The sequence below is a fragment of the Pygoscelis adeliae genome, unplaced genomic scaffold (genome assembly GCF_000699105.1).
Source record: "Pygoscelis adeliae isolate BGI_AS28 unplaced genomic scaffold, ASM69910v1 Scaffold91, whole genome shotgun sequence".
NCBI classification, from domain to species: domain Eukaryota; kingdom Metazoa; phylum Chordata; class Aves; order Sphenisciformes; family Spheniscidae; genus Pygoscelis; species Pygoscelis adeliae.
The window spans coordinates 3790148-3812515 of record NW_008824196.1 but is presented as its reverse complement, the minus strand read 5'-3'; the positions used below and the strand labels follow the sequence as shown (position 1 = coordinate 3812515).

Genomic DNA, 22368 nt, shown 5'->3' with positions numbered 1-22368 from the left:
ACTGAACCATGTGCAAACACGTTAGCCAGTGCTGATGGATGTACGGTCAGGACACTGAACGTGCATATGCACAGCGAATGCCACTTAACCGAACGGTGAGTGTTCTGTTTGGATGGCGTTGCTCTGAGCTACGCAAATAAAAGCTTACCAAGGGGAGCACGGCGCTACACTATGCACGTGACAGCTCGGAAAGTCACACACACTGTGTTGCTTCAAGGGACTCTTCTTGCACTTTTGTTACGACCAGTACAAAACTGCATCCGCGTTCATGAAACTCTGAGACACGTACCTCCTATCGGGCTTCACTAACGTCTCCAACAGACTCCAGTCATGTGGTAAGCTAGTGAAAAACCACCAGGGACGCAGTACGCTATTTACTAGCAGCTGAGCGAGAAAGGATGACACAAAGCTTGTCTTGACTGGAATGGAGATCTTTAGTTTCCAGCAGGGACCATTACACACGGCTTCTTTTTTCGTGTTCGCTATTAACACATCATTCACAGAGCCAATGCAAAACTTTGCAATCACTTTCTTTGAAATGGCTGAAGCCACTTGAAATTAAGTCCCTTGACTTAAACATTTTTTGCCACAGTGTACTGTTTCATTTTGCTGTGGTAACTTCTGCTTTCCCTCTGCCTGTGACTGTTCCTTAGCTACGGCTACAACAAATGCTTTTTATAAAAATGGAAAATAAACAAATTCACAAATCTGATTAAAAATGAGCCTGAATTTTGAAAAAATATCAAGCCTACCTGAAAACAGAATATTTGTATTTTAAGTCATCAAAAGAAAACAACTGATTCACTGCAAATGTTCAAGTACACAGAACGATGGAAATTAAGAGCATCACTTAAATACACAAAGTTAATTCTCACTGCAGTTGTGTAGAATTGATATTTTGAAGCATGAGGCATCTTAAAAAATTTTATTTAGCATATCCAAAAACATTACAAAAAATTTTTCTATAAACATAGGCAAATATGTTTAAATAGGATAATTTAATGTAAACCAAACCCCTTTAAAATATGCAATACTGTAATCAGGTTATTTACATCCAGTGAAGACAGAACAACCTCCACTAATGCTAAATATCATCTAAGCAAATAATTCATTTCCATGATTTCTTAAAACAGCGACACTTATATTTAAGTTAGTTTTAGTAGATAAATCATCTCAATCCTCCTAATACAAGATGAAATTCAATGTGACATTCAGAAGTGGGAAAGGCAGTATCCTGACTATTCGTGTCATCAGTCGAGATAGTACTGCATTCAGACTTGCAAAACATTTAGAGAGGTACAACTATAAATTCATAGTATTTATTGCATGACAATGCAATTACAGGATAGGTGAAACTACTAAGTGGCCTGCAAAAAAAGCTGTATAAAAACCCAGTACAAATGAAATTTTATTTTTCAATCAGATTAGAAAAGCCAGCCCCAAGACTAAGCTGTTTTCCCACACTTCACAAACCGGAACAAAATATTTTCTAATTTGACATTATTACAACATTGAGAAAGCTGTTCGTGTCTTAGAGGAAATACCTTTGGATAACTGTCCCACGCAAGTATTGTTTAATTATGAAATTTATTCACCAAGACATAAGTTTACAGCCCACAATGCTATAAAAGCCACAATGGCTTTCATGCTCATGTACATGGAAAAGCCATAGCCCAATAAATTCAACTCATAGATCATTTTAGATATTTGGTTGTGGCTTTTTTGGAAAGACAAGCATCATTTTTGCATTGCACGTAAAAATATCTACAGGATACAGCAACATACTCAACTTAGGAGCCAGAAACATAAAGCCATTAAAAGTCGTAGTGGAATATAGAGTAATAAAAGAAAAAAAAAAAAAAAGAAAAGAAAAGCCAGCTCACCTCTAAACTAGACTGCCCATGTTCAGGGGATGATGACAGCTGCTGAATGACCTAATGTGAAATGGGTGATCTCCACGCGTTTCCTACAGGAAAGTCTTATGTCCAAACAAAAAAAAGTTAGTGCTAAAACTACTAGCTGTGCTGGCAGGCACAGGAGATGCCAATATGGCATGGGCATTGAAATACCAGCTCTTTTTGAGGTGGTTCCTGCATGTTGAGATGAGGCACTTTGTTTCGGTAGCGTCTGCCTAAAGCAGCAGATTAACTGTTGCTCAGTATAAAAGGAGCTTTAACTTCTACGAGTGGCAATTCAGGACACACAGAACTAAAACCGCTTCAAAAGAAAAGGTCAGACAGTCCAAAAACAAGACCCAGGCAATTCTTACTACCAGTGTCCAAAACATATTGTACTTATCTGCCCAACATCTAGTATAAATAATAAATAAGAGTTATCTTTTTGACAACAGTTTGGCCTGGAGTTCATCCATTAACTCTAATACAACTTGCCTTAGCAACTGAAGATCCCCAGTAGACAACTTAGGCAACCTACTCTTTGCCAAAAATGAGAACATAAAATTAATCACAAAATCCTTACTTCATTTGTCAATACATTATATCAAATTCTTACAGAAGTGTGCATATACACATCCGTGTATGACCATACATTTCTTTTCAGCAGCTTTCTGTAAAATTCCTTAGGGACAAGACGGGCCAAGCCCCCATGAGACGGTAGGCAACAGCACACGTCTCAGACATTAACAGCAGTTTCAAATGGATGGCACTGGCATTTCATTTGGGGTCTTTGGAACAAGATGCAGTTTGGGTTTCTGTAGTACGAAAGCCAACATAACACAGTAGTCCTTCAGGGCTGAATACACTTCAGTTGGTGCTAACTGATTAGTAGAACAATGCTAAAGCTAATGCCACGCTACCTTGGTGTGGGAAGAAAGAAAACCGAAATGAAATGCACAAGCTAAACCGAGCAATAAACTTTTAAATCAAGCTGGGAAAAAAGAATCTCCACGCTACAGCTTGCACCAGCTTAACTTATCATCAGTGTCTAAACCAGTTGGTTGAAATTCTGTACAAGCCTCTATTCTAACTGGCATCAAGTCTGACAAAAATCCACATCTCTTCAGCCTCAAAAAGTCACTCCAGACTAATGCTTGGGGGAATGCCTGTGTTGTGTTCTTAGAAATACAACACGGTGGGTCCTCACGGTTCTGACCTACGTCAGGTGGGCTCCGCAACTCACAACTGCAGATAGCAGAGCCAGGCTGGCCGCCCAACTTCTGGAACCAGCCTGGACTAACATGCTTTCTAGCACCTCTTACTCTGACGGGCACCTGTAACCTAAGAGCTGTGAAAAAAAGGCCTGTGTACACTGAGAACGGAGTGAATTCATGTCATGGATAGAAGTACTACACTGTTCTTACAAACAATAAAAAAATGTAAGTAGTTTTATTTTGTTATAACATATTGTTAACTTTTGCAACAGAAACACCTTGTTGGAATGGATAAGCTATAAATATATTTGTTGTTGAAAAAAGTTATCTATATTCTCTGCAAAGGATTTCCATAGCCACCAAGACAAGGTGCACACACGGTACATGTAGGTATGCAAGAGGCAAAAGAATATCAGCGTTTGAGGAAGGGGTTTTTATTTCATAGTTGAGAAAAAAAAAAAGTCACACACTGAATGCTTTCCCTTTTTTTCCCTTTTAAAAAGGAAAGTAATACCTTTGGGTTTGTGTTTATGGATAATATCCTGGTCCCAGTGAAGACTATGGCAGGAAGACCATGATCAGGATTTTATCCACTCGAGTATTTCAGTATTTCATTATTTACCGTTGCATGAACTTTCAAGTTCTAAAATTAACATATGCACACTTCTTACCTCTAGAATACACAAGTAAAAACAGATAGGAAAACAGAGAGGAAAGGCAGAACACAGACAAAAAAGTACACTCCTAAATTCACTAATTAGTATCTCGAACTGTTAGCTTCTAAACATTTACAGAATTTTGAGTTGCAACAGCAAATGCTTTAGAATAACACCTCTTCTGCTAGGACTCTGAAATTATTGCTATTATGCCAGCCTACTCTTAACGAGATGCTGGTTTGAACACAAAGGCATACTGCTCTCAGCCTTCCAAGGGCCCAGGACAGGGTGCAGCGTGTAACAAAAATCCAAGTGAGAAAAAGGAACCAACCAGACAAGAGGCAATACTGCAAGGTCAGTCCCCTTTAGTGTCAATAACTATCTAAAATGTTGCTTAAGGATTCCCTATTTCAGGCAATTCTGACAGTCTGCAGTAAGAAAGGGGAGGGGCATTCGACAAACCTTGTGGGGAATGTGGACAATGTTCTGAATAAAACAAGTGACATCCCTCAAAGCAGAGGTACTTCTGAGAAGTATGGCAGAGCACCACATTTGTACCTGCACTACACTCTCAATACAGAATCCTTATCTTTTAAGACCTGCCGTAGGGGAAAAAAATCCCAAACCCAAAGAACAAGTGAATCTAAACCAAAAGTGAAGTTCATTGTACAAGTCCATTAAATTACAGAAATGCATAATAAGCCAAGATAAAGTGCTACAAAATGATTAGTAATTTTTGAAAAGTCCATAGCATTCTTCTTGCTTTACTTATTACTGGTGACAACAGGAGATAGTGCAATTGCACCGGCTGAACTGGAATTCACAATGTCTTCGTATTGCGGGGGTGGATCTAAATGTTGTTCAGTTTCACTTCTTCTCATACTGATTTCACCAGTGGCTTCCTCATATGAAGGAGGAGGATCACAGTTTGAGAGCCTTGTGGATATTGAGTCTGACCGTCCATCCGTATAGCTCAGACCTCCTGGAGAGAGCCCACTGACTTCATACATTTCCTCCTGTGGGGAATGAACAATGCTGAGAGGCGGCGGAAGCGGACCTCTGCCATCAGCCACAGCACCATCACCCATCGCTTCGTGGGCTCCCCTATGCGCGTACACCGACTGTCTACGCATTTTCTTTTTAAACAGGCATCTCCATATGACAAAAATGACAATGAGGATAACAAAAAGGCCAATGATTAATGGAAATGCAAGGTAAAATGAATACCAGGTATGTCCTGTGTTACTTTCTCCCTGAAGTCCATTTTTGTAGACTTTCCAGAACTCCTTCTAGAAGAGCAAGACAGGATAAGTCAGAAACTATAAGACAGTTAAAAAATACACTGTAATCAAGCTGTTTTAAATGAACGAGAAAAAAAAAGGCATTTCAAGTACTGATGATTAAAATAAGAACAGGTATGGATAAGCACGCCCAATAAACTTCCAAATTTTCTTCCGATGTGGTTAGTGATACAAAAGGGTTTTGTTTTTTTAGATCAACTCCTCACTGCTTTTAAGATTCCTGTATCTGCACTTAATACTGACAAACCTGCAGCACAGACAGGCATAGGTAAGAAATCTCATCAGCATGCACATCAGACATCTGGTGGATCAAAATTTTTCAGCACCACTCAAGGTAAAAGTTAGGGGGTTTGTTTGTTTGTTTTAAAATTGTGATAATATTCTAATACAGTTTGACAAGGAAATACTGTTTCGGAATGACAGACCATTTTGGCAAAGCACAACTATTTTGTACTGTCATCTCATACTTCAGACTTCTTCTACCTCTGGCTAATAAAGCAATTCTTCTCATCTTATTTTGAGTTGATTCAGATCCTCTGTTTATAGTTAAAAATAGCTTCAGCACTATAAGACTATTACACAGCTTATTATATTCCAGAAATTTTGACAACATAGCTACTGATAAGTGGAACAAAGTAAAAAGTGAAAATATGAACAAGGGAAAACAAAGATGAAGGGGGACAGCAGTACTTGAAAGTACTCTTTCCTACATTAATATGCACAAGTAGGAGCACAAAGATCATGTCGCCATCCCATTTTCTCTGTGGTGAATGCTATGAAAAACTAGTACAAAGAAAAGCATACCCTGCCTCAAAAAAGTAGTCATCCTCACCTGTAATATAAGAGCTCTCCTACTAAGAAAAAGTTAGGGGGTGTTTTATAGCCATGTATTATTTCAGAAAAAAAATAATTGAACCCCCCAAACAATTCTATGCCAGAAACTCTGAACTCTGTAGTTTCCTTTAAAAATGCAGAGACCTGACCCACTCATATTCATGCCAGCATCTATTTTAAATAATAGTACACATCTCACATGCAAGTATTTATAAAACACTCACCAGGTAAAATGGATACTGTCATTGCTCAGTTACTAGTAAATGATGTATTCAGGTTGCAGACTGACTGACTTTGTGCACAGACAAATCAGATCCATCAATTTTTTTTGTTCAGGACTGCTGCCACATGATCAGATAATGCCACCAAACTGATCTCAGAGGCAGCTTGAGTCCAGAAGCAGCATGGCCCCTCCAGCGTGGAGGCTAAGCTTGCCCTGTGCAAAGCCAGGACCAGGACACCATGTGCAAAGCACATGCTCACAATGCGTCTGGATCAGAATTGACTAAGGTTAGGAGCAATGCTATGTGCATGGAACAACTGGCTATCACGTACATTTTTTTTTTTTTAAAGATAAATTCAGTTGTGCTTATCCCTATACTGAGTGCAAGTTTAAAAAAAAAAAAAATCTTAATTCGTACAGCAATCCAGGATCAGGTGTTTTCCCTGAATTCCAAGGCTTGACATCACAAGCAAGTCATCACAGTGCCCCTCCTTGATGTGAACCTAGGTCCAAATCATCTAAGCTAAGTCAGGCAGCACTGACTTCAAACAAAGTAAGCAAGTCTTGGAAGATGGACTAACCTCTCTAAATACTTTTCTGCAAGGGCCTTCCTTGATGCATTGTTCCACAGTGAACCCCAGATCAACTGTGCGGACTTTAGAAAAACACATTTGAGGCGGGAAACTAACGTTAAAAAATGAAATCAGCTGCACAACTGAGGACTTTTGGGATCTCTGCATGATAAAAAACAACAAAACCGATGACCTCATCTCTCCCCACCAGATCACCAGGCAATTAAGAAGATCTGTTACGTATTACCTTTCCATCCGGTTTAAATACAACTAACTAGATTCTTTAGTGGAATAAATAATAAATGTATTCTCGACTAAAAAAGCAGAAAAAGATTCATTAGGATTATTAACTGCTACTGACTGTTACTGGAACCAAGCTTCCCACTTCACTGTTGTGCTGCCTCAACGGCAGCAAAGGAAAAAAACTGGTACAATGTTTGGTTTTGAGGCCAAAGTTGCAAAGATTTACTGAAAATCATCAAATATACTGTGCAAGGATGTGTCATTTTAAAGACTCCATGGAGGAGAAAGGTAGTTTTGATGAAAAAGATGAAATCACACTTTTCCCTCAGCAATATATTTTGTGTTGCAGACTGCAGAGAAAATGCACCCTCTCCGGTGTAAGGGTATTAAGTTGTGACTGGTATTTTAGTACTGTCTCCATCTTACTTCTAGCTCAGCTTTATATACGCTGGAGAAAACATCTCTATCTTCTTCAGAAAGCTGTAATACCAGCATCTCTCCTTGTCACTCTGCAACATGGCAAAGCAGCAGAAAAGCTGTTTTCCCAGAGTGGCAGGCAATTAGTTCAGAATAGGGTGTGTGGCTGTGGGGGATGTTCAAGTTGATGGTGTGTCCACACAGGTGCATCAAGAGCTTAAGGTAAGAGTTTAAACTGCCTTAGGGATGAAAGTAGTTTAGTGTCCACTTTCATTTGCATGCAAGGCAAAGGAAATTCCAAGACAGTTTAGAGACACACCCCCCTGTCAAAAATTACAGTGCTTCACATCTAAGGCTATCTTACAGAGACAGAGGAATAAAGTTCTGCACACAAGTGAAAAATACTAAGAAAGAAACACTTGCTCAGTCATTTAAAAAAAAGCTTTCTTTAAATTTTCCTCTTGGGGGGGGGGACACACGGACCAAAGCCAAAAAAACCAAACCCACAAAAAAACCACCAACCAAAAACTTACTAGTGTACTAAACCCAAGGTTTCCAGCTTACATTTTTGCAAGCCAAATCTCAGAGGGAAGCACAAAGACTGTTAGTTCCAGACTGACAGAATTGACAGGAACCGCAGGAAACTAATACTTCGGGTTTGAGTTGCGCAGCTGCCAAGCAGGTCCCCCTCTGCTCTGTCATCCCACAGCTACGCTGCACCGTAAATTGAAGGCACAGGAGGAGGACAAACCATCTGGTCAAAGTCAAATCATGCCCAACAAAACCACGGAGAACTTGGATGAATTTGCACAGTGTGAGGATTCGTACAAACTGCTATAAAAAAAACAAGAGGGGGAAATACTGAAAACCTAGGAAGTAGCTGTACAGCTCATACAGAAAGTTAAAGAGTAATTTAAAAGTTGGAAAACTCACAGCACAAACATCCCTTCCATAGTTGCTGGTCTCTTAAACCAAGAACAAAAAGGACTTTCTTTCTACTTGACAAAATTATTAACTCATGATTTATGAAAAGGACACTCCAGGAATCATTTATTCTTGAGTGCTGTACAGCTGGGAATACCAGGAGTATATGACTTAAAAGGCTGAAAAACTAAGTTAAACAGGCCACAGAATCAGGCAACCGCAATAAAAGACTTAGAAAACATCTAACGCATATTCCCGCCAAGAACTACTTTTCTGAATGTCCCTTACTGCTTTGGCAAATCTAGTTTGAAATAATCAAAAGGAATTCTCAAGGGCATCCCACGCAAAGACAGTTACAGCCAATTTGCCAGAATTTTGTTTCCCTTTTATTTCTAATACTTCTCAGAACAGAGTCAGCATCAGTCAACTGGATCTGAACGCTGAATCAAATAAGAGATCCACATGAAAGTTAAGAGACTCACACCCTGCTGAGAATTTCAGCTGAGGCCTTTACCACATTTGGCAGCATCGTCAGCCTCAAATGATTCCTGGTCAATTGTCTGACTTGTTTTAAAGGTGAACTAATAATACGCCAGTCAGAAGACTGCTTGGTATTCAGTAAGTAGAGGATACAAACAAAGCAATAATGGGAAGAGAGTGTACCTGCTACACTGTTTTCTTCTGGTCTGCCCTCAATTTCAGGTGGCAGAAAAAGATTCACCTCTTCTTTTCTGGGTATTCATCCAGCATCCATAATTAGACGCAGACTGATGCTAGAAGTCTTACTTGATCACACCATTTTAGATCTAGTGCTGACAAGTTTCAAGTTGCTTGCTAAGCTTTCTAGTCTTCTGTTCGTTTGTTCTGCTAGAATAGAGCTATACAGAGAACCTTGCAATTTCTGTAATACTTAAAATTTGTGGGAAATTTGAAACACAAGTAAAGATCTGTGACTTTTAGCTTTTAAAATCTTCATGCAGTATAATTTAAAAAAATGAGTTAATGGATATAAAATTATCAATGCTTCAGTCACACCCAGATACTTTGCACAGTAACCTTTGAACAAATCTTTGAGTCTCCCAACAACCTTTGACAACTGACCAGTGACCACACACAGTGCTGCCTGCAGGCTACAGGTACTACAAATAAACAGCTTTACTAGATCAGACCTAGGGTTCAACTAATCCATTACCTTCTCTCTGAACAACAACAATCATTAGAGACTGCCGAAAGAAGAGTTCAAACATAAGCAGGCAGCGATACTCTCCCAGCTTGCACATATTTGTGCTTCAAGAACTTCCATTAACCAAAGCTGACCCCTTTTATTCAATGGTCCCAGATTAATTTATCTTCTGTTCATTTATGTCGTCGTTCTCTGAACCTATATGAGCTTTTAGGATCCGAGACATCCCGTGGCAAGGCAGTCCACAGCTCTATTATCTGTGGTGAGAAGAGAGAGTTCTGTTTGCTTTGAACCTGCACCTTTTAGTTTCCTTTGAGGCCCTCTTAGCTCTCCTGTCAGAAGGATGGCAAGTGACTGACCTCAGTTCAATCTTCATGCTCCTCACAGACATCATCACATATTCCCTGATTTAACTCTTTTCTGATCTATCGTTACAGAAGTCTTCTCGTATCTTTGGTCAACTGTCACACTTCTCTGGTCCTTCCTCAGCTAGTAATTTGCTTTTTAGGAGACAGGGAGATCAGAGCTGTACATGGCACATTCAAGATGTGGGTGTGCAATGACATAATTATATGTTCTTCATTTTGATCTCTATTCCTTTCTTTGGATTCTTAGCACTCAGGTTTTTATTTTGTTTTGTTTTTGTTTGACTGCTGAGCATTAAACTCAAGTCAAATTCAGATCTTGTTCCCGAGTTCAGTTCAGAGCCAATCATAAACATAATGAATGTTCCCTTTTCCCCCATGTGCATTACATTTGTCAACACTGAATTTCACATTCTGTTTTACCCACAAAGTCCTGCAAATTCTTCCGGGTTGGCTCTAGCCTTATTAACATAATAATATTATCTTTATAATTAACTTTATAATTTTAAATAATAATACCGAACTTATCAAAATCCCCAAGCCCACACATTATTAAAGGCATTCAATATTTCCATGACAGCTATGCACGTACACTTAACATACACAATGCTAACTTCCAAGAAAAACTCATGCATCGAAAATAACTTGAGGGAACTGCTTGATATTATTTTAATATTACAAATCCAGATGTTGCACACCTCCCCAGAAGACTGCAGAAAAACAAGGAACCAAGTGGACAAGATAAAAAATACAAAGAGAGAGATTACACAAAACAAAGTTACCATGAGATAAACAAGCTACAGACCCCTGTTTGAATTCCAGTCTATCTATACTATGAAATCATTGCATCTTTGTTACTCTGAACATACTGTATCATGATCCTAGTCTACTGCATCCATTTCCTTCCCCTGGGACACAGAAGTTAAGTCTTACTAAGTGGCTGTAAGGATGGCTACTGCTGGGGGACAATGGACTAAATGAAGCCTAAGTAAATGAGGCTGGTCAAGCATGACTGCACCTTAGCAGAGCCTGGCCCATTAGCAAGCTACCAACAACAGAATAAAGCAGCTAGGCAAAAAGGGTACACTAATAGAAAGGGATAAAGGGTGAGGGCCTTATTGGAAGCTCCTTCTCCCCTGTGGCACAAAGGTTGTGGCAAGAGCAGCAATGTAACGATTCCTACTTTACTATTTTCCAAATACCTCTGCGAGGGAAATGCTATCTACCAAAACACAAAATGTTCCTAAATGGGGGAAAAGAAGCTGAAGTGAGAGGCAAACATGTTTAGGCTATGCTTTCTCTAGTGACTTGAACGTCTTGTGCTGCGTAAGCAAAAGTGATATTGTGTTAGAATTTTACACAAGTACTGTCATTGTAAACATTATTCTTAATTACACAATGAGCTATCATTAGGAATGGCCACACCAAGCCAAGTTTGGGAAGTAAAAAACATGTGCATACATGCACTTTAAAGCTTCAGAAAGAAGCAGCTTTGAAGAGACACCGCACGTCCTACTACTTCATTTTAATAAATCAGAAAGTTCTCATTCTAGCCTCATCCATCTCCCCAGTTACAACCTCCAACAAAAAGATGCCAGGAACTTAAAAGTTCAGTATGCCTTTACAATAACATCGCTATTTTTTGATGTAGAGCTCAGCCAGTGAAGACTGGAATGCATCACCTGTGTAAATTCTGGAAATCTGCAATGCTCCCTGTGCAACTTTGCCCATTAACCTATTGGCCTTGCAAGTACAATTTCCCTGTGCAAAAACACACAAGGGATAGATGCTTTTTTTGAAGATAAGTTTTCTGAGTCACATTTTCTAGCACCTGTTTTTCACCTCAGATTTATCCTCAAATTCAGCCCTAATTTCATTCATGTCTGTCTTGAATTAAAAAAAAAAAAAAAATCAATTCTTGACTGTATTGCATTAAATAGGTCAGATGCCACCATCAAACTTGTGTACTGTTTTTATTTGTTGGGAAGCAATATAAGATATGTTGGGTATGATGTGCAGCTATTGCTTGCAGAGCCATTAGCCCACGAGCTTCTTTTAATTAGAGAAGCCAACAGACTTATGCAACAATTCTGTGTGGGCAGTATCTGCTTCATTCCTGTCAAGTTAATGTATCACTGACCTTGCATAACACACGGGAGCACTGAAATTATTGTTCTTTCCCTGTTTTAGATCGCTGCTGCTTAATAATATTCTCTGGGGGCTTGTAGATTTTAGCTTGAAGAAGGCCACTAGTCTTTCCTTATTTTTAGACTATTAATAGTCTGGGCACTGACCTCCAGCTACACCAGCACCTGGGATTCAAAGGTGTATTTTAAATGGAAAGCTTTTTGAGTTGCTCACTCATTTCATCTGAGCACATTCAATAAACAAGTTATTCCGCAAGGAGTGAGATAACTGAAGACTTGTGCTCTCTGCTTCTATATATTCCCCGTGACAGTCCCAATCCCATCATTTCTTCCAAGCAAGACAACTGCATTTGTGATATCCAGGTCAGACTTAAGTGTGTGATGATAGGAGAACCAGGACACAGGCTATTTGGGCAAGTAGCGCTGCCAAACAGACGACAGTTTTGCCCACCTTTTCTCAAGTGGGGATATTAATTCATATTCCTTTTCTTCCCAGCTGCCGATTTTCACAACACTTAAGAGCGTAATTATTTTTGACACCTCTACCCCCTTCAAATTCCGTTTAATTGGGATGGAGGATTCAAATGTTATTGCTGTGCAGTCTATCCATCTCCACTGTACAACTTATTTACTTAAAGAAACAGGCCAAAAAGAAAAACAAATCTAATGTAATGTTGGAAAACACACAAGCATTCAGCACATGCACAAATTTAGCATCAATACACCCCACCCATCTTTAAATACACACCAAAACATACCGTTTTTTCCTCATTTTCAAATGCTTCTCTTGCTTCTTCATAGCTACAGATTTCTTCTCTGCATTCATGTTCTATGTCACCTTGCTTTAATTCTTCCAAAAATGTGTTGGCTCTCGGGTATCTTTTTAACACAGAATTGGCTTTGTCCTCTGTTAAGAACACTGGTAAGAGGAGAGACAACAAAGATCACTTCAAAAATAGACATCCAAAACCTCATGCTAAAACTGCTCAAAGGAAATGTACTTTTGAGAAATAAAGAGCTTTTTCAAAGTCCTCCCCTTTATTTTATATGATAAAAGGCCTTTCCTAGTTTTATTCACTGTTGTAAGTAGCTGGGCCTACAATTTCAGTAGTTATTGCTATAACGTCATAAATGTGATGGACCTCAATTCAGCATCCAGTCATGCATGCTTAAACAAGACTGAAGCCGGTGCCTAAGAAGAGTGCTCAGAAGAGACAGGCACATGCTCAGCTCAAGCAACTTCTTAAACTAAGATGACACAGAACAAACAAATCCTGCTTGTGAACATCCAAAAAGATACTTGCAACTGCCTGAGGGCATCACAGCCAGAATGCTCTGAAGTTTTTGATATAAATATTTATGAATATTACCCAGAGTCATACACACCAGAACAGCTGCATTTATCAAAGTTTAAGTCTGTAAGTTTTCTTAAGCAACTTTGAAGCAGACTTGCTTCCTTCACTCCAGAAATGTCAACCCTGAAATAGCAACCCTTTGGGGGTTTGGGGGGGAAGTAGCCTCTTTCTATTTTCTTGAATCATACACAAAACCTCACCTTATTTGATGAATCAAATAAAACAACCCCAAAAGGCAACCAACATTCTGATACAGGTATTCTTTATTTGCTTTCCTTGGTTTTCTGTTCGAAGAAGAGAGCTGGAGCCAAGCTCTTTTCTTCCGATGTTCCAGCTTTGCCTCAAACTCCCTGACCAAATGATTTTTACAGTAACATGCAGCAACTGGAAAACTCCAAAATCCAGATGACTGAATTACCCGGGAGGTACATCTGCGTGAATGATGCATAAATTCTCCAGGTATTTCAGGTCAGGAAGCAAGAACATCATGTCAGTGCCACACTGTTCTTGGGCTCTCACTGCCAGCAAGAGTGGCTTATTATTCAGTGTGCTGCCATACTAACACACCCATACCAGTTGCCTGACCTATGCAATCATTTCTGCATTGGTTCATTTACAGCTGGTCTGGGACTGCCGATACGCTACAGAGACAAACTCTCACTGTCTGCCGAAGGACAGAGACTGACTGGTTTAAGCAATGATTTAGCTATAATTTTATACGAATCAGTGTGCTGTTGGGTTTTTTTTTCCTTAATCATCTGATTTTGAATTTTAAAAAAGGATGGCAGCAAGTCTACAAAGATGGTCACTATACTTTTGCTTTCTCGTAAGATGGATGGGGTGGCATTTTTCAGCAATGAGACTACTACCATAATTAGGCTGATCTACTTTAATTTCATTTTGTTTAATCTCTGTGGTATACTTTGTCATAAATTGTTAGACAGTCATCTTCCTTTTGCAAAAGATTAAACGAATATTTGAAGATTAAACTCCCCAAACACCAGTCATTCCTATACTTTCACAGTTGAATACATGTGGTACGTACATGCACCGCACAAATTCCACTATTCATGGTGTTACCAGAGGTTCAGTGCATACAACTCTACAACTGCACCTCCTGCAATTTTGGTTTTCTACAGCACCACAGGTGAGCACATGGGCATCTTCTATTGTGTAAGGTCACTGACTAAATAACATAGAAATTAATATTCAAAAATCTCTTCAAAAAGGAAAAAAAAAAGGATGGCTTCTTTCCATTTCCCACACAATTCTCCTGACTCCCCTCTAGGCCTGAAGAACTTGATTTCTTTCAACATGCCTCAGTGATCACCTAAACATGATGAGATGAAGGACTGGGCCACATCAGGAAGCCAGCGTGCACCCATGCATGCGGATGGACTGCCAGTGCTCTACCTACTTCTCACTAACTCCTCCTCTGGGTTTTTTTTAAGTGGAACAAACTACAGCCCAGACTCTCTCTTAAGAGTGTCCATATGTGGAGTCACTGAAGAGTAGATAATGCACTATAAATCAAGTTTCCCTTCCTTCAGCAGATAAAACCTAGGGAATTTCATTTCACAGCTGGAATCCGTCCCTGAAAACAGCAATGAGACAAACTACGACAGCTTTGTCCTCGATGCAGAGGGAAAAGAAATCGAGAGGAAAACATAGGTAGCTGAAAATAGCCTGATTTAAAGCTTCTGGCTCTCAGAAACAATACGCAAGTCTTTGTTTCTGCATGCCCTTTCCAATTTACCGAAGAAGCAAACTGAGAATAAAGGTTTAAAAGCTGGTATGTTACAAAATATTGCGCTTGATACACATTGGGATGAGTTTCTAGGTAATAGTTTAGTTTTCCAAAAAGAGCTAAGCATACATTTCTGCTTCAAAATGCATTGACGAAGAACACCAAAGCATTAAAATAATTCAATATTCAAGAATGGCCAATATATGACTATCTAAAAAACCCAACTTTTTTATTTAGCAATTCATATTCAGAAAGTGTCTCCTCGCACAATACAGTACAGAAAATGCATACATCACAGAGACAAAAAAGCCCACTGAGGAAAACAAACCACACCCCGTATTAATTCTGAAGGTATCAGATAAATAATGATCTATGATTAGTCCAGAGCAGGAACGGCTTTTGACCCTGCAAGGCTGGAAAAAAATGAAGTATATTAATTTCTGTGTTTTGATTTGACATTTTTAAAGCTCTGCACACTCCTAGTGACTTTAAATCCTGTTGAGAAGTCAATACAAATTCAGCAAGGAAACATAAAAACATACACTGATCAAAGCAATCTTCACGGAGATACTGATCGAAACACAGTGATTTAATGAGAACCAGTCATTGCCTGATGAATCCTATAAAAAGAGATAATGGAACCATATTGCAGAAAGCACTTTGACTTCTTAGTATTCCAGGACCATCATCATGTAGACATTCAGTTATAATTGCATAGGAGTGTGTAAAAAAAAAACGCTTTGGGTTGGATGCCCACCTAGCCAAGCTACAGTGTGGCTGAATTCACTGCAGCTGTTACTATGGAGCTGAAGATGATCAGGGAAGAATTGCATGTGGCAAGAATAAAGTAATGAAGCAAGATAAAACTTGATTTTTCACTTTGTTAAGGAGATTCAGTAGCAAATACAAGATAACGGAAAAATCAAAATTATGATTTTGGCATTATGTAAGATAGACACAGGAACAAAAAATTTGAAGTCTCTTCCTCTCTCTCTGTATTTGTAGAATATAGATGAAGATATACAACTCCCAAATCTAATGCATTGGAATACATGTTTATTTCTTCGGGCATGCTTGTGCTCTGTGTGTAACTGTAATACTTGGCTTTTAGCAAGTTTTTATGCATCAGCAAGCGACAAAAAAAACATTCCAAAGTCTTAGTTTAACTTACTATTATTGAAGAGAATAATAAAGTCAAATCAATCTATTATACGTTCTCAGAAAAACCTGTGTGCTATCATAACAGTGAATAGATCCTCTAGCAACGTGAAATTAAATCAGAATCAGAAAGAGACAGGCAAGGATACAAGAGGATAAATACGTCTCAGCTTGCCAGCTGAAGCTGTCACAGGCAAAGAAAATAGGCTTCAGGTCTTTACAGATATAAGGAACAGGGAACAGCAGCGTGGGAAAAGTATTCTGGGACACAGAAGTGCTGCCGAAGCAAAGCCCAGGGCATCCAGGACACAAAACCAGCTCTATTGAGCCCATTACTGAGGCTTCCTTTTTCTGACTCCTTACCAACACCCACGCAGATTAAAACCACCACCAAACACTACAAATAAACTTTTCATTTTAAATTCGATGCTGCAGCTACTGATAAATTTGAGTATTTCTGTAGGTGACCTTAATAAAACTACTTAGTTTGCACAGGGCAGAAGGGAGAAAAATGTTTTGAGCGTTTACATATACAGCTTAAAAAGTGACTTCTGCTCAGAGATTCTGGAGTTACTGGGACAAGCTTAGGAACAGTTAAACTAAAGTATGCAAGGCTGGAAATTCAGCTCTATGGTCTTCATTCTGCAGCCAGCTTTCAAAGGTCCACAAATGAGTTTGTGATGATTATTATGGTCTGCATACAATAAATAGCTCTGTCAGAACAGTAGTACGATTCCAGTTCAGTTTAGTGTGGGCAAAGATCTGCATCATATGTAACACCAAAATCAGTTCAACAGCAGAGGACATTGTTTGTGCGAACTGACTGGGATTTTGAGCAGAGGACAGTCTGGGGTGTGTTAATGCTCAATTCATAGGGAATAATAAAGAATGCACACTCATCACTAAGTTAACAAACTTACCACTATCCATGATGATTACTGTCAAGGCAGGGAACTTGCAAATATCAAGTCTGTGAACAAAAGAGGAAACACCCTGTTGAGTTTGTGAATTATGATGAACTTGGAAAACTTTCTCTTGATTCCCAAATATTGTTACAAATACATCAGTGTTGGAAACCCTGTAGTCAAGATTAATCCCTCTTTTGAGCTGTACCAGTACCGCATGCAGACTAATTTCAGTAGTATAGGAATACCATCCAAAAAAAAGATAATTCTTGTGAAAAGGTGAATGCTTTAACCTTTTTCAAAGCTTTCCATATTTAGAATATGCAAAAATACTAATATGAAATAGAAGGTGTGTATCATTTTAAATGAATCTGCAACCTCTGTTTTACCTAATTGAACTTGAAAGGTATTACATTCTCCACTGTAATTACTTATACCTTATCCAAGACTTAAATTCGCTCTGCAGAGATCATCAAGTTAACTCATTATCTTTAGTCTATGGATCAGATTTTTTGAAATCAGAATGAACACATTCAAATTCATTCAGAGTCTGCTACTGATTAAAACAGGATGCCTGCATAAAGTTCAAGGGCAAAACAAGACCTGCGATTTGGCAAAGGAACTTGCTATACATGTGAGGATCCCAACCGGCCCTACAAGAACTTACGTGTACTTTATACCTCATCTTGGAAGGAGAACAGACAAGAGATGCTCTTAGTCAGGAAAGTGTCTGAAGCTCATTGCACCCACCAGGCAGACAGCCAACAAGAACTGCATCTGAAGGCAGCGATAGTAGTTTGAGGGACTGTTTTCAGTTTCTTGGGAGTCTTTGTTAGTATGGGAAAAGTTAAGAAAATGAAAGCTTTCAGCAAAGTATGAGAAAGGTGCAGCTGTCCAACCAAGTTGGCAGAACACCACGAGGTTTTTACTAATAAATTACCTACTCCTAAAGGTTAGCATTAGTTCTACTTCAGAGGCCAGGTTACACATCAACATACTAATGTCCTCACTCTCCATGAAACCACAACCTCATAAGCAAACCTCTCTGTAAAAAAGTGGTAACTATGCAAAGAGGTTGGCCATAGCTGCTGTAATAAACAAAGAGAGAAAGTTAAGACATCCAGCATGGCCCGTCCAACGCTGTAATTCGTCACAAAAGAGCAGACTGCAGTACTTGTAAGGACTGCTGCCGAAGTGAATGGAGCTCTATAAAGACATCCCAGTCTGCTAACAAAATTGTAGGATTGGGACTACAAGACATGTGGGATGGAGGAGTAAACTGATACTAAGGCAAGCTCATCAAATCTCTGTAAAGGCAAATAAATGTGAATAAACACCAGACATTAAAGCACTCTTAAATCTCACCGCCATAGTGTTTAGCTTTTCATTACTAAGTATTATAGGGCAACAGAAGCAGAGCACTTAAAAAAATTCTTCAGAATATATATAATGTCTTTTAATAGCCTGAATTTTTCTTAGCAGACTACTCTATGCAAAGACAAAACTGCCTTTGCCACTTGCTTCTTGAATAAAATTAAAATTAGTATCATTTTCTGGGTGGTCGCATTGTTACAACCCAAATATCTGTGCTGAAGAAATTGCCAAGCTTTTAATAATAAGCAGGTCACAAAAAAATTTGGCTACTGGTGTAACTATTCTCTTCATCTGTTACATCATGAGTTTCTTTTGCTATTTATTACCCTCCAGTTTCAGGTGGCTACTTTTGCAACAGCCCCTCAAGAAAGATTCACAGCAACAGAAGAGCAAGACCCATGAGTGCTCACTCGCTCTCCTGAGCTGCAGTAATGCCGTGCATGAAATGCGCCTTGCCAGGCTTCCCCTCTCTAATGGGGACATTTTTCTGCATTACATTTCAGTTAGTCTTTAATATTTCACTCTTTTAACAAGTAACTTGGGTGTGGATTTCAACAACATTAAAAAAAAGAGCAAAACAGATGCATCCACATCCACGCTGAGTCACAACTAGATGGCTCTGCCTACTGGGAACTGTGGCGGAAACAAGGGGACGAACATTGCTCTCCCCTGCTATGGGACATTTTCCACCAGGAGCAGAGTGCAACACTGCCTAGGTGTGCAGTGCTGCCTTGGCAACCGGCAGTAGGTGCTTGGTACCTCATGATCTTTGGGAATAAACATCAGAATACTGACATACACAGGTTGGGAAATTGGGGAAAACATGTGGAGGAGGAGAAGAAAAAAGAACACAAAAGAAAAAACACTTTTTATTTTCTTCAGTGGAAATTGATGCAAGTATATTATGAGTTAGTGATAAAATAAAGATTAGCTGAATTGGCACCAAAACACAAATTACATTTCTTTTTACCCTTCCTTCATTACAAAAGGAACCACTGTGCCCTTCTCTAGGAAATATCAAATACAGCTTTCCAGCGATTGCGGTGCAGAAACTTCCCTTCAACAATCTACATTAGATTCTTACAGCAATTACAAGTATTTAGAGCTCCCTGGCACTAATTATGTCTATTTTCCTAAAAATGTGTGTCTTTTTTATGCTCCCCTGTCTTCCTTCTCTGTATCTCCCCAAACTTCTTCATTTCCAAGCTCCCACAAAACATGGCTAGTTTCCTGCTATGACACCTAGATACCTGCTGAGCAAGAGGCTGATTGAGGACACAGGCAATGGTTGCCCTGCCACGTGTGCTGGTTTTGGCTGGGACAGAGGTAATTTTCTTCATAGTAGCTAGTATGGGGCTGTGGTTGAATTTGTGATGAAAACAGTGTTGATAACACAGGGATGTTTTCGTTACTGCTGAGCAGTGCTGACACAGAGTCAAGGCCTTTTCTGCTTCTCACGGACAGCTGACCCCGACTGACCAAAGGGATATTCCATACCGTATGATGTCATGCTCAGCATACAAAGCTGGGGGAAGAAGAAGGAAGGGGTGACGTTCGGAGCGATGGCGTTTGTCTTCCCAAGTCACCGTTACGCGTGATGGAGCCCTGCTATCCTGGAGATGGCTGAACACCTGCCTGCCCATGGGAAGTAGTGAATGAATTCTTTGTCTTGCTTTGCTTGCATGCATGGCTTTTGCTTTACCTATTAAACTGTCTTTATCTCAACTCATGAATTTGCTCACTTTTACTCTTCCAATTCTCTCCCCCAGCCCAGCAGGGGGGAGCGAGCGAGCGGCTGCGTGGTGCTTAGTTGCCAGCTGGGGTTGAACCACAACACCACTGCATGGACATTACACTCACAGAACAGACTCTCCCACTGCAGCGGAACCGCTTGGGTCTTTGTCCTCTACTTAACTGCCCCCTCCCCTAAAGGGAAGGAGCTTAATTATATTTTGGTCCTCTACTCTCTCACAGTCTTGGTTCAAATTGACTAAATAGTTCAAAGGTTGTTTGGAAGAAGGGACCAAACAAGTGTTTTCAAGTGTGCGGGGACCAGCTGGAGCAGTTCCTGGGAGACATAATTGAACACTTAGGTAACTATCTATTGAAACCAGAATTGCACAAATCCTCAAGAGACTATGCCTTTCTGAGCAGCCTACATAGTGGTATTTCAGACACCTCAGTCTTCTGTAAGCTGCTGTTAAAAGACATTGCTTTAGGTTAGACACTATCACTATGCTTTGGGAATTCAAATTTGGAGTATTTAACTTGATAATCCATTTAAGCGTTGACATAACATTTTGCCAATTGTTATGCAATTTACAAGTTTAAGAAACTAATATTGAAGTAACAAACCAAGCTGTACATTTCTTTTCACAACTAACCTAAATATTTTTTCCTCAACCCTGAAAGTGCCCGAACCTTGTATACATTATGTATAAGCACACAGCATAGAATATTTTTATACACATTTCCCAAGCTGGTAACCATACTCTAGCAGTGCAGTGTATCCCTTCAATTGGGAGGCTAACTAATTTTGGCATTAAAAGTTGTTGGCTCAAGACAATATTTGTGCAAGATTTTGTTGCATTTGTTAAGATAACCATATTCTGTTAGCAGGTACATCTCTTCTGGCTACATTTCCTGACTACAAGTTTAATGGAAACTTGTGTGCAGCACGTACCATTAAAGGACAGAGGATCTGATGGAGGGCACACAAGTCCAAACTGCCTTCACTGTTCTCGCTCACTGACTGTCACGTATTCTAAGAACACACAACATCGAGAACAAAGCACATCCTTAGGGAAGGGATTACAAAGAGAAGGGACAATAAGGATAATGCAGAGAAGCAGCAGTATTTTCCCTCACTCAGTTTCTCACTTGCTGCATTAACATGGACTTTGAACACTGCAAGGCCAGCACGTTCCTCTCACAACGGGGGAGGGATGCGCATTACAGGATGCAGGTAGGGAAGAGGGAAGTGGCTTTCTTCATTCTGCAATATAACTCTAATAGGGGATACAGCTGTTAATTTTAGTTTTGTAATCTGTACAATTAATGAGACTACTGGGCAATTTACAACCAGATGCCACATAGAGCTATACAATTTTTAAAAATTATAAATATTTAGGTTCTTCTGCAGCTTTTTATGAAAACAGGTACATTCAAGAGGCACTGCTAGCTAAAACATCAGTAGATGTTCAGTCTAAAAATAAACACCCCTTTTCTAGTCCCCAGCCCCAAACCAGGTGCAATGCAACAACTGAAACACACCTGTGGGAGGTTTATTCAGAAGAAAAATGAAAACATTAAATAATTACATAGGAAGACAGATTATAATTACCTGACTTCCATTTATTCAAAATGTGTTATGTGCCTACATACAAATCCCAGTCCCACCACATTTGGCTTTTACATTGTTGGAAAAAAATATTACAGAAGACTACAATTTTACTTATAACAATCTGTTTCAGAAGAACTTTTTCCCCAGGAAAAGTGCACACAAGGATTTACACGGATTCAAACACTGGAGAAATATATCGATTTTTCTCTGAACAGGAAGTCCACAGTTTCTGGATATGGGAGAAGCCTGTATTTATTCACAGAATCATAGAATAGTTTGGGTTGGAAGGGACCTCTAAAGGTCATCTAGCCCACCCCCGCTGCTGTGGGCAGGGACATCTTCAGCTAGATCAGGTTTCTCAGAGCCCCGTCCAACCTCACCTTGAATGTTTCCAGGGATGGGGCATCCACCACCTCTCTGGGCAACCTGTGCCAGTGTTTCACCACCCTCAGCGCAAAAAATTTCTTCCTTGTACCTAGTCTAAATCTACCCCCCTTTAGTTTAAAGCCATT

The 22368-nt window shown here is 39.5% G+C and overlaps 1 protein-coding gene across 2 annotated transcripts; it reads right to left on the bottom strand.

Moving 5' to 3' along the window:
• Positions 1–919: 919 nt before the first annotated feature.
• On the bottom strand, positions 920–17199 carry PRRG1 (proline rich Gla (G-carboxyglutamic acid) 1). 2 transcript variants are annotated; one of them, XM_009334783.1, is made up of 4 exons: positions 17155–17199; positions 12733–12893; positions 4993–5054; positions 4646–4781 (listed from the first exon to the last, which is right to left on the bottom strand). In XM_009334783.1, exons 1-4 carry the CDS (start codon positions 17162–17164, stop codon positions 4739–4741), a joined length of 276 nt encoding a protein of 91 aa, XP_009333058.1. In that variant the 5' UTR covers positions 17165–17199; the 3' UTR covers positions 4646–4738. The 2 variants fall into 2 exon arrangements, with proteins under 2 accessions (XP_009333057.1, XP_009333058.1); XM_009334782.1 differs by having other exon boundaries at positions 920–5054.
• Between the last annotated feature and the right edge of the window lie 5169 nt (positions 17200–22368).

Bases quoted from the DNA above. Each gene is read 5' to 3' on its own strand.
- PRRG1 (XM_009334782.1), bottom strand. The intron at 5,055-12,732 runs GTATGTTTTGGT...TTGCTCTTCTAG, and splicing joins TTGAAAATGAGGAAAAAACG to AAGGAGTTCTGGAAAGTCTA.